Raw genomic sequence first — 12479 nt, 5'->3', positions numbered from 1 at the left:
GCACTGTTCACACTTCACATAGATTATTAACATAATACAATGGTGAACGATATCGATATAGTTATCTTTATAGTTATCGTGCCCGAGGGAATGGCGCTTTAGAATTATTTAAACCTGGGTTGACAAAAACTGTATTATTTTAACCTTGATAAGGGGGAAGAAAACATTCACGTTGCTGCTTCAGGTATTGGTAGGCAGGTTTTTGTTAGTCACAGTCAGAAGGAGCGGTTAATCTTTCAGACAACAGATCAAACCCAGGATCAAACATATTCTTAAACCCTCCAATCAGAGCAGATGCACACAGATACACACACACACACGCTCACACACAAATCACACAGCAATTCAAACATCAAAACCTTCAGGGCCAGGGGTCACATTTTCTCCCCGACACAGAAATGTCCGGCTCCCACCACCACCACCAGTGGACACCAGGAGAAACGACATGAAAATTTGTGTTCGTTTTTGTTTGTTTTGTCTGTTTGAAGTCCCGGCTGCCACATACAAAAAAAAAAGAATGCATCACCATCACCGTCACATCCACGTGGGGAGGAGTTCAGTGGTTTTTTTTGTCTCTCACCCTTTTCTTTTATGCCTTGCCTTTGATTATGGGAGGGGGGAGGAGGAGGGGGTTAATTATCCTGGTCAGTAGCATAGGCAACAGCAGCACGCATCGCTAGGGGCCCCACAGGCCCCCCCATCCTATCACCACCGCTCCGCCACTCATACTCGGGGGGACATCTGTGCATGAGAGGGTCATGGGTCATGGGTGAATGGCAGCACATGGGAGGAGGGGCACTTCTAAGGATGGCAAGGGGAGAGGGGGGCAAGACAGGCAGAGGACACAAGACAAGTCTGAGTGGTGAACGCACACTGTAAGGCTTAATTTATGCTCTGTCGCACGACTGCGTCCTACATCAGAAATGACATTTCCAACTGAAAAAAGTGTTTGGCTCCGTGACATGCATTGACATTGTACAATTTTGATACTATTTAGCTAACACTCTTATCTGGAGTGGACATTCTACTACTCTGCCACCATAATGTGGAATGCCCGGACGTTGTCCATTAAACGATTTGAATCAATCACTGACTTCTTTCAAAAATGGCCTGAAAAAGCATCTGTCAGTATCAGTGGAGATAGATTTGAAATCCTCTTGACATGAGGGGTGTCCTCTCCTAGCTATTTGTATTTGTTGATGACATGCATTAATGTGTTAATATTCTATGCTCTGTTGATTAATTGAATACATAGGACCAGAATAGAAACATGTCGTGTCCCCAGGACCTTTTTGTGTTATCTTTTTAGCTCAAGTGATTTACTGTACCTGTGCTGTTTACATTAGCACAGGTACAGGATAGCAAGTTGACATCAAACCTATCATCTGTCTAATTAACATTCATGACATTATGTGGACAACAAACTGCATACATGATCCATATCTATGGAACACGTAAGCAACATACATCTGAATAACATAACTAGTATTTTGCAACAAGTATAGATACAAACTAAGAAATATGTGCTAGGTGATGACAGTTTTTTCAGTTATCTTCATCGTATGATACTGTCTTGCGACTAAGTATGAATCAAGCCTTAAGAGAAATGTGACCACTGGATGATAACATGGCAGTTGAATGAAGAAACGGGTGCAGCCACGATGAGCAACAGTCATAGAAGCCATGCAGTCGTCTGATCATACACAAGGAACAAACAGGCAAACAGAGCAAAATCCAGAGCTCACTGCTAAAACATCCAACAAGCAGCCTATGAGGTCACTGCGGACACACTGAAAAAAGAAAAAAAAAGAAAAGGAAAAGCTAAAACCTCATAGGCTCTGGCTACTGCTGATTACTTACTATGGCGGGCTACCCTTAGCAAAGGACACCTCAGTGAGCCTGTGCCTTCTGGAGGCATGGGGCTGCCCGGGACTGGAGACCACCCGACTGGCTCGACAGCCGGGGGAGGAGGAAGAGGAAGGGAAGGAAGAGGAGAGGAGGGAGGAGGTGGAGGATGAGGCAGAGGAGGAAGAACTAGCGGGGAAGAGGGCACAGCGCCTCTGGCCATTGGGGCTGCACCAGGAGCCCTTAAAAAGTTGGGCGACGGTGCCGTATCTAAAAAAAGAGCAGGGCCCAGTGGACCATTATGGATGAGAGGAGAACCAAGTCTTAAGCTCTATGGAGGAGCTGAGCATTGGCTGCCCAGATCCTATAATCCCTACCCAGGAACTTAGGTAGCCATGCTAAGTAGTTGGAGACCCAAGAGACATCCATTCCCAGATTCCAGGAAGACGTTGCAGCACATAATGTTAACATTGTATACATTCACATTATAGCCATGTGGAGTGGATAACACAAGCAAGGAATGGCTTATATTTTCTGTAGCCATCCTTTTCAGGTAATTAAACAGTAGTGCTTAGCTCGGGGGATAAGGAGGATCAAGGAGTAGCTAATTGGATAAAGAGATGAATTAGGGCCAAGTTGTTGTGTTTTGTTTTTCTTCTCACCTGTTATGGGTGGCGTGACTGTAGTGTGCGTTGCTGTTGTAGGGGTAGGACTGTGGGGCATGAGCAGGTATCTCATACTCTGCCATGCCAACACCCATGTGGCCGTGCCAGTTTCCAACAGAAGAGGCTGAGGACATTTGGGTAAAAAAAAAAAGTTTGAGTTTGAAGAGCAAGTAAGTGAATACAATTCCAATGGACGGTTTTCAGATATGTCACAGCCTGGGTAAACACAGCTGTAGCTAACAAGACTGGATATGTTTGATGTAGGTGGACCAGTTAGCATGCACAAACAGTAGTCAACAGTATTGTCAATGCTTGTTAACTGGTATGCCTACAGTAAAGCTGCAGCTGTGTTTACCCTGCTACAACACGTCCGTGAAAAGAGTCCATTTTCAGAACGAAACAATTGCCTCTAACTTCTACGGTGTAAAAGAACGGTGAGCTGACCTGATGACTGTGATGAGTAGGCCATGGTCCTGCTGTTGTGGCTGTAAGCTGCAGGCATGGTCTGATAGCCAAGGCTCTGCTGGGAGCCTCGGTCATATTCATAGTCATACGCGGGCTGCTTTTGCACCGTGTTGCGTGCGTACCAGCCTCTCAAATGCTCGGCCACCAGAGCCTTCTGGATGTTCTTGGTCACTTGCTCGTTGCTGCGGGGCACCGGACGGTTCCTGGTCGGACGCATCGTAGCGTACGGGTTCTGCGACATACTGTCCAGCTCGTCGTTGCCATAGCGACTGTACGTGTCCTGCCCACGATAGGCGGCTGTGGTCGGGTGGTAGGACGGGTTGACGCTGTAGTGTCCCTCCATCTCGTTGTCGTAGGTGTAGGCTCCGTTGGTGTATGTCGGCTCGGGCTCTGCGTAGGCAGGGTAGCCTGTCACGTAGTAGGCTGTGGTGGTGGGCCGTGGCCGTGGCGGCTGGTAGGTGTAGCAGTGAGTGTCCGGCTGGGCGAGGTTGGGCATGCTGCCCGCGTTGGCGTAGATGTCCTTCCTGTGGCGGCCGCGGGCCCTGCGCCGATAAGCATTGTGGTTGCCAGGAGCGCTGTACTCGACGCTGGACTGGCTGGTGTAGGAGGAGCCGTCGTCCAGCACCTCTGTGCTGTTGCTGCGTCGTGCTGGAGACATGGCGAAGGGCGGGGCCGGGGGCTCACTCTCCGTCACGAACTGAGACTGGGACTCCAGGCTGCCGCTTCTCTGCCGGAAATGCTGCGGTCCGTCCTCCGACCTGAAGGAGAGGGTGTTATTATCGTATCGCACGCTGTCACACTACCGAAAACAAAACTCAATGAGAACTCGTCTGCATTTAGCGGTGTTAATTTACATGCGTCAGGGACACAGGGTTTTTTGAACAGCATGCTGGGCTCACTAATTGGCTCACATGTGCAGGTGATGAGGCTGAGATGTTCACTTATCAACTTATCAAAGCATGTACTGTATGCGGATGAGCATGCAAGGAGGGGTCGATCTGGAACATCTGTACCTGAGCTGGTTGCTGCTGTAGGCGTTGCGGGTGAGGAGGGGCGTGGGGGGCATGCTGCGTGTGTCACAGGGCTGTCTAGAGGACGACTTGTATGGGCTGCCGTGACTCGACAAGGCGTTGCGGTGATTGTAGTGCAGTGATTCCTGGACTTGACCGTAATTTAATCTGGAAGAGATTACATTTGATCAGATAAGGACAATGCTTTCAAAACCTTTTCTGCTTCTTCAAGGGAAGAGCTCTTCATCAAGATAAACCCCAATGCTTGTCCTTGCCCGCTCTCAAAGCAAAACACAAGGAACAAATATAAACTAATAAAATGACAAGTCATGGTTTTCCTACATCATAGGCTTTTTACTCATAACTTTCACCCGGATGATTGTCATTTCACAGCTCAATGATCTCTCTTTTCATGGACCAGCAAACAAATAACATCACGGCAACAGTGTCAGAATGAAACGAGTACGAATGACTGAATAGTGGCTCTCTGGGCAACACATCATCCATATCATTTAGTAGACATCCAGCAGATGCCATTTCGACTCTCCAGAGTTTCCAGAACCACTCCTGCCTCGCCTCCTCCTCCACTCTGCTTGGGATTGTTGTCTGCTCCTTAGCAGGCAGCGACATGCTCCCCTCCTGTCTATTTTTAAAGCCAGGGCGCGTTTGGGCTGATAAGGCTGGCAGGGAGGCAGGAGAGAGAGAACGAAGGAGGAGGTGGAGACCAGCAAGAATGTTTCCCTGGTTCTAATCTGCAGGTCCATACTAGCTGCTCTCAGGGCCCCAAGAAAAACAAAAACACGTCTAGCATGCTATGGTATAAGAAGACACGTCCTGTTGTGCCTCGCAGTCGGTGCCCGCAGCTGCTGATGTCTACCTGCTGTCTGAGAGCTGGTCATTGGCAGAGGCTCGTCTGTCTTGGTGGTAATGGATGTCCAGCGTGTCTGCGTGGTGGGGCCTGGGGGAGTACTGGATCGATCGCGAACGGAGCCGCTGGGAGCCGAGCTCATCATCTGAGGGGACAGAAAACGCGGTTAATATCCTGAGATGTATAGCACAGGTTTACGTGAAAGGAGGAGACGGCGTATTTGAAAACACATCGATCTCAAACGGCACTCACCGTCGTCCAGGTTGAGGCTGTCAGACAGCGAGCTGAGCTCCGCTGGGTTTATGTCATCTAAGAACATGAGGAGAGAGAAAGGTGTTCAGAGAAGACGACTACTGATGTTTCCTTTTTAGAACCAAAAGGGACACCACGCGTTTAATCAATTTCCGCCAGATAACAATCAAAAGTTCCGAGGCGTTCTGCTTTTGACTTTCAACCCGGCACAGGCAAAGTGCTGCGGGGGAATCACGCTTTGATTCCTTTTATAAGCATCAGCATAAACACCTCGTTATCTTGGCGTGTGTCTGTGATGTTTGTGTACCGATAAGACACCTGGCGTACCTGCTATGATCAGCGAGGCTCTCTGCGTGGGTTTCCTTCCCTTCTTGATCCTGTAGGCGTTGATCTCCGTCTCGATCTCCTGCAGCTTCCGCATGGCGTCCAGACAGTTGCTCCTCCTCTTCTTCTTGACCGTCTTGCCCAGGTCGCCCTCGCCAGCCAGCTTCATGGCTGCTTCCACAATCTTCTGCTGCAGGGCGAAGCGGCTCTCCAGGTTCCTCAGGTGGGGGTCCTGGAGGGAAAGGTACAGAACAAAACATCAATTAACGGGGGAATTTCCCAGCAATGTAAGCAGTAGCTGGGCCATGAAAGTATTTTTGAACAGCCATTTCAGAGGAACAACTGGCAACTACATTTTGAGTATATGCTGTATACCTAATATGATTGACTTGGATACGGTTCTCGAGTTAGGTAAACTACAGACACACAGACAGAGATTTTGAGTATCTATAGTAGATACATCAGCTTCAATATACATAAAACTCATGCTCAACTGACAATTATTTACAGGTTAAAATGTAAAATAACAGATAATCTTAACAGAAAATATCCTACTATTAAGTTAAATGATGGATACATTTGCAGTAGTCATACTAACCTCATCATATGGGAAAAGATCATCCAACTTGAAGGCTGTACCCATGCGGCGTCGGATGTGGGGGGCTTTTTCACCAGTAGCCAGGGGGTACTCTTTGGGCAAGCGGCCCGTCAGTTCCTGGACATGAGATAAAAGACGAATTGGAATGAGAAAATGACAACTGGACACACATTCATTATTGAAGTGAACAAACAGTGGACGGTCCAGTATAGACTCAGACACTCACCGCTTCTCTCATGCAAATCTTCTTCAACTCCTCCAGTTTCTGAGACAGGTTATCTTGCAGATCCTGCTCTTTCTTCTTCAGCTCAGCAATCTTCTCTTTCTTCTGCTCCTCGCTGACCTCCGAGTCGGCAGAACCTGCAAGAGAGCCGTGGATATTATTAACAATGAATTAAAGCCATAAATCATCGCTCACATCAGTGTAATGTGAAGCAGAGCGGAACAGTAGCTGTTAGCAGATGGATTAACTCTTCGCTCACCGGCCGAGATGAGGCTCCCGTTGCTTGCCATGATGATTCGGTCTTTGCTGCTGATGCTGGACAGTTTACTGATCCGCGGTGCGCCAATTTCGGTGAGGTCCATTGCGATGTCTCCCGAGCTCCTGGTTGTTGTAATCTTTGACTGCGAGGGGGAAGGAGGTGAGTGGGGGCAAGCGGGAGAGGGACAGGGAGAGGAATTTGTCAGTATTTCATCTTAATGATGGCGCAATGCGATCCGCGGCGGCTACATTTGCATGCTCGGGAATCCAAGCGGAGCGCTGTCTCATCAATCAGGCCCGGCACTATTCCTGGGTGAGCACTGACACACCATCTGCCTCCGAGAGAAACAGGCTGAATATCCTCATTCGACTGCAGCCCCCCCGAACATTCACTCATCATCACACAGACACCACTCATAACCCATAATGGCCCTGCTGATGCTCTGCAAATACGCGCCATAAATACGATACCTTCACAGCATTCTGACACTAAGTTGCGAGGAATTTTCCCGGAAAATGATTTAAAACCTGAGGAATCTTCTTGGAAAAATGATTTAAAACCCAGTTTCTGGTACTCGCTGACGAACGAATCACAAGGACATAGCTGGGCAGAGGTCTAGCCACGTTGGCTAATGCATTAAGCCATCTCCAGGGATGAGCCAAATGTACTATAAATGTAGATAGAACGGAGAGATATTGTCTGGGGAGCTTTGATAAGAACAGATTATTAGACCCAAGGCAAGGCAAGGAGCGGAGAGGAGAGGAGAGTATAGTATAGGAGAGAAGAGGAGAGGAGAGGAGCACTCACTTTGCTCTGCTTCCTATCCAGGTAGAACTGGTGCTGACTGATTGCCATCACCCAGATGGTTTTAATCAGAGAGTGGCTGGCATACCATGTGTGGATGACCTGCCCCGACTGCCCAAAAGTACGCTTGGTCACTGTCCTTCTGAGAAACATACAAACAAACACGCAGATAAAACCACTGCAATATTTATTATTTGTGCTGCAGCATGGAGTAGGGATGGGACAATACGCGATATTATCGTTTATCGTGATAAAAAAACACTCATGATAATCTTATCGTGGAGATTTAATTTATCGTGATATCGTCCTCCGTCATGCACTGGGATCAATTCACCCTATATTTGCCGAGCTGCATATCCGGTACCACTTAAACCCTCTATAATTGGTAAAAGGTACTTATAATATACGTACTTGATACAGTCTTTTTTTCACTCTATCAGATGTCTTTGCAAAAAAAATAGCCGATCTACAAGCTCACAACGCATGATGCGTTGTGAGCTTGTAGATCTGCTATTTTTTTGGCAAATTTTCCGCCCTAGGATAATGGATTTTGATTATCGTGATAATATCGTAAATCGCGATTTCTTCTGTCACAATAATCGTGATATGACATTTTCATATCGTCCCATCCCAAGCATGGAGCAATTCTTTTTAGAGGCAGCAACAACAAAAACAAGTTAATAGCTTCATAACAACTATCGGGAATTACTGTGATTAAAAATAAATAAATAAAACGACATGAAATAGTTAAAAGCCACGAGCCATGAAGAATTGAATTAGAAAACCAGTCTATAATTAAATCATCAACCAAATTATACAAGTGGCTGCTTCTGTAACACAATACATTGATGAGGAAGGGGGAAGCAGCGTAAAAAGTGTCTTTGGAGCAGTGGACCGTAATTACAGCCGTGAGGTGGCTGGTAGCGCCATATAAAACCTGTGTGAACAGTGTAAAGAAAGCCCTTGGAATGCTGCAGTAGTTGCTCTTAACAGCGGGAATACGAGTTACGGCTATTAACATGGTGCTCTACATGGGCCAGAGGCTGCAGACGCCTTTCAAGCGGGCCAAGGTGTTATGATAAGGACATCTAGGCTGTAGCTAGAAAGCAGTGGCTAAAATAGAAAGCACCTCATGAACCTCAAGGGCCATGCAGCCTATTAGGGGAGTAGTTAGTTGAATTAAGTGGTTTGTGTTCTCTGACCTTTGTGGGTCGTTCACTTCCACTGCGAATTTCTTCTCGCGGAAATACAAATTCTCCAACTGCTTCCAGTGAAACAACTGTAGAGAGAGAGGCACACAGTGGGGAACAGGACAGTGAGGATACGTCATTGAGTACACAAGACACCATGCAACCACACTCAATTTGAATGTGGACCTGTAAAGAAATTTGATTTAGTCACGGATGCAAAACAAACATTCACATAATCCAGTTGTTCAGAGGCAGTTTCCCGCACGGCGCCCACGTTTCCCCCGCATATAACAATTTAGGCATTTAGCAGAGCGACTTACAAGTGCAAATCAGAGTTGGCAGAGTAAGTATGAAGAACTCTCGTCAACAAGCGACAAGATTAAATACAGTCACACACACGTAAGTAGAGTGCAAAAAGAACAATGCGGTGCTTCAAAGAATCTAGGACAGGGGTCTTCAACAGGGGGTCCGGGACCCCTAGGGGATCCTCAGAGTTACTACAGGGGGGCCACCAAATCTTTGTGTAATAGGATCATGTTTTTTACATTAACTATTTGAACCCTAGCATCCCTAATCTGAGTGGAACATTAGCCAAAACTAGCAGATCTACAAGCTTACAACGCCTCGCGCTGCGAGGCGTTGTAAGCTTGTAGATCGGCTAGTTTTCGCAAGGAGGTTTGTAGAGAGAAAAGAACAGCAGACTAAGTATTTGACGGTTCAAGTGGTTAAACGTCATGATGACAATGCTGTCAAATAAGTCTAGCTGTCTAATCTATGAACATAACACAATTTTATACAATTATGTAGTGGGGGTCCCTGCTTCATCTCTCTCTCTCAGCTCAGGGGTCCCTGACCTGAAAACGTTGAAGACCCCTGATCTAGGTAGGTGAATCTCGAGCAAACATCTGTAACAGAGCAGTCCCACACAGCAGTCTGCGTCTGTTTTTTTCTGCACCCATTTCTAGACTAAGAAGTTCAACTAATAAGTTGCAACATTTGCACGGTACAACGCACAACAAGGACACCGCAATGACCGAACTAGCTGTGAACCCTGCTATGTGCAGTGGACTGGACAGTCAGGTGTAAGATCAGTCTAATAACAGAGCATGGATCAATTATGATGCTGCTGCAACAGCAAAGAGTAAAGTCCTGTCTGGCAAGCTTCTCATTTCACTGTGCCCTGGAGCAAGAGCGCTGAAAACAGGACAGGACAAGGAGTGTTCTGAGTCAGGGTGAAACATCTGCTCCAGGGAGCCAGTGCTGTTTGCTTGTAAATATACTGTAACTTTCAAATGGTTTGCGTGTTCTCTTATATTGCTCAGGGTAAACGCCTACTGTTTCACTAAGAAATACACAACTACAACTGATCTATTTGATCATGTTATCGAAACTTGGCACATCCATGATCCTACAGTACATGGCGAACATGTTTGTAGAACATACATCAAAACTGTGTGGACACGCCACCTCACAACACCTCCTGTATCTGACTGACTACACCAGGCAAGAAAGGAACAAATGCCAGACCATGACATGATTTTTAATAATCATAATAATAATAATAATAATAAATACATTTATAAAATGATCTCCAGTATCCTTGTCAGGTATAATAAGTGTACAAAATGGTAGGGCTTACCGGAGGGGGGGGGAGTTTTGTTTTCGGTCCCCAGTGAATTCTCTAGGTTTTGTATTGAATCCTCTGGTTTGAGTTTCCCACAGGGCTAGAGCTTCCTCGAACAATACTCTCTCTTGTCTGATCTCAGGAAAGCCATGTAGGTGTTGCAAGAGTTTCAGCTGAGCTGACCCCGCCCCCTTTAGTTTTAACGCCCCTCCTCCCCGTGACATCACACACACCTCACACTGCGCTGGCAGGCAGCTTTACTATTATATGCTCTGCACTGTTCTGCACCCAACCAAGGTCCCTCCCCGCCCCGTAGTCACATGAATTCTCTTTAGCACACTCACCTCGGCTCTTCCCACTCACGGTCCCTGTCTTCTCGCACAGACACACACACACACACATTGATTATGTATCACACATGCACACAACCTGGCTGGCTCTCATTCTTTTGCCCTCTATCCTACTTGACTTCCTTTTCAGTCAAACCAGATGAACAGGTCTCACACACACATACTTGTTTTTGCTACATACTGAGGACTTTACATTGACTTCCATTCATTTTTCTTCCATTCCTGTGGCCTTACCCTAACCCCTAACCCTAAACCTAACCCCTAACCCTAACCCTTAATTTAGTGAGGACCGCAACTTAGTCCTCACTTTCCAAAAATGTCCTCACTCTGTTGGTTAAAAACTATTTCCGGTGCTCACTGGGTAGTAAGAACGGGTACACACACACCCACACACACACCCACACACACACACACACACACACACACACACACACAGTATAGTGTTATACCTACGACGTACACTACAGTAGGTCCCGGTCCTCCTTCCTGTTCTTGAGACCAGTTCACCTATATATCCTATGCTTGCCTTCGGGCTCGGATCAGAGGGGGAACAACAGGGGCTATTACTTTTAGATCTGCCAGTTCCTTCTGGGGAACACGCCTCCGCGTTTGTTTCATATTGTAAATACCACACAAATCCCTGACGTTTATTGAGTCCAGTCGACGCTACACTCCCACCGCAGCCCCAAGACAAACATGTCAGTAATATACGACTTTGGTCTAATCATTAATGGCAGGGCCCCAGCAGGGGCACTCTTGTCTTCACCTACCTGTGAAGACGACACAACAGTACTTTCATTAGCCGCGTTACCAGGCCCCATCTGAGGAAGAATCTCTCACTGCCCTTCTAATGCCGCCTCTAAATACACGTTAGCAACGGAACTAACGATTATGAGTGGTAATATTTAAGGCAGAGGACACTGTCAGGTTTTAGTAGTTTTATCAGAATTGAAGCTGGGTATTGAAGCTATTCTGGGTATGTGATAATAGATGAACACTCAGCTCACTTGAAAATAGGCAAACAGTTGGCAAAATGAGCAGATCTACAAGCTCACAACAGTCAATACAATATTATAGGGTTTAAGTGGTTAAAAGGGATATTTGTCATTTTTTGGACTTTGCACAGCACAGTAAGAACTTAATAACCTTTAATATTCCAGTGCTCAAAGTCATCTTTCCTGGCTCCCCCAGGCTTTTTCGATATTCCCCCCCCCCCCCCCCCCCACCACCAAGAAACTAGCTTCCAGACAAGAGCTCGTCATGTTGGTCCAGACAACACTGCAATCCTAATCAATCATAGCCAGTCTGCCAGTGTAACCAAGAGCAATGGTAATTAGTAAACAAAGGGGAACCAGCTCCCCGCATCCCAGAAACCCATCCCATTGTGGGGGTTAACACCCCATGCCAATTCACACCCCGAGGACACTGTTATTTAGCACCGTTTACGTTGTAATGACAGATAACGTGCAAATCACACACAACTGGGTCATTAGACCTAAAGGTGAAACTCCACACTTGTGTGTCAATACGCTATGATACCTTTGGAGAGAAGGCAACTATGACCGCTGATGAACTACTGCCAAAATATGTCAAATACGTGACACACCTCAGACATCTTGAGTAACATTTACTTCCTGTAAGTAATACACGGACAAACACAAACAAACACACGCTATCAATAGGGCTGTCACGATTAGGACATTTTACATGACGATTAATTGTCACTCAAATAATTGCGATTAAAGATTTAATTGTGCTTTTGTCGTTGACAGTTACATGTCTGTTTGGCTTGTAGGCTTTGAAGTTGCACATGGTAGATATATGACACATAACCTAAATATACAAGTTAATGAAGGACATATTTGACAACTTTACACTTTAAAAAGAACATTGATAGTGGAAATAGCCGAACTACAAGCTCACACCGCATCGTGATGCGCCGTGTTGTGAGCTTGTAGATCTGCTATTTCCACTACTTTTTAAAAGTGTTTGAAACTATATT

At 46.3% G+C, this 12479-nt stretch overlaps 1 protein-coding gene across 1 annotated transcript in view; it reads right to left on the bottom strand.

The window, feature by feature from the left end:
- Nucleotides 1-659: 659 nt before the first annotated feature.
- The window catches only part of frmd4ba (FERM domain containing 4Ba), a 63476-nt gene continuing 51656 nt past the window's right edge, over nucleotides 660-12479 (bottom strand). The window contains exons 12-23 of the mRNA XM_080729133.1: nucleotides 8516-8592; nucleotides 7317-7455; nucleotides 6510-6651; nucleotides 6254-6387; nucleotides 6028-6144; nucleotides 5433-5661; nucleotides 5106-5162; nucleotides 4863-4998; nucleotides 3989-4153; nucleotides 2955-3733; nucleotides 2508-2634; nucleotides 660-2115 (exon numbers count right to left, since the gene is read on the bottom strand). Coding sequence (XP_080585259.1) covers nucleotides 1860-2115; nucleotides 2508-2634; nucleotides 2955-3733; nucleotides 3989-4153; nucleotides 4863-4998; nucleotides 5106-5162; nucleotides 5433-5661; nucleotides 6028-6144; nucleotides 6254-6387; nucleotides 6510-6651; nucleotides 7317-7455; nucleotides 8516-8592 — 2358 coding nt within the window. The 3' untranslated portion in view covers nucleotides 660-1859. The remainder of the gene's footprint in view (nucleotides 2116-2507; nucleotides 2635-2954; nucleotides 3734-3988; nucleotides 4154-4862; nucleotides 4999-5105; nucleotides 5163-5432; nucleotides 5662-6027; nucleotides 6145-6253; nucleotides 6388-6509; nucleotides 6652-7316; nucleotides 7456-8515; nucleotides 8593-12479) is intronic.

Source organism: Nannobrachium achirus (genome assembly GCF_963921795.1).
Source record: "Nannobrachium achirus genome assembly, chromosome: 6".
In the NCBI taxonomy this organism is placed as follows: Eukaryota; Metazoa; Chordata; class Actinopteri; order Myctophiformes; family Myctophidae; genus Nannobrachium; species Nannobrachium achirus.
Note: the sequence above shows the minus strand (reverse complement) of the source record. Positions and strands in the feature narration are given on the sequence as shown.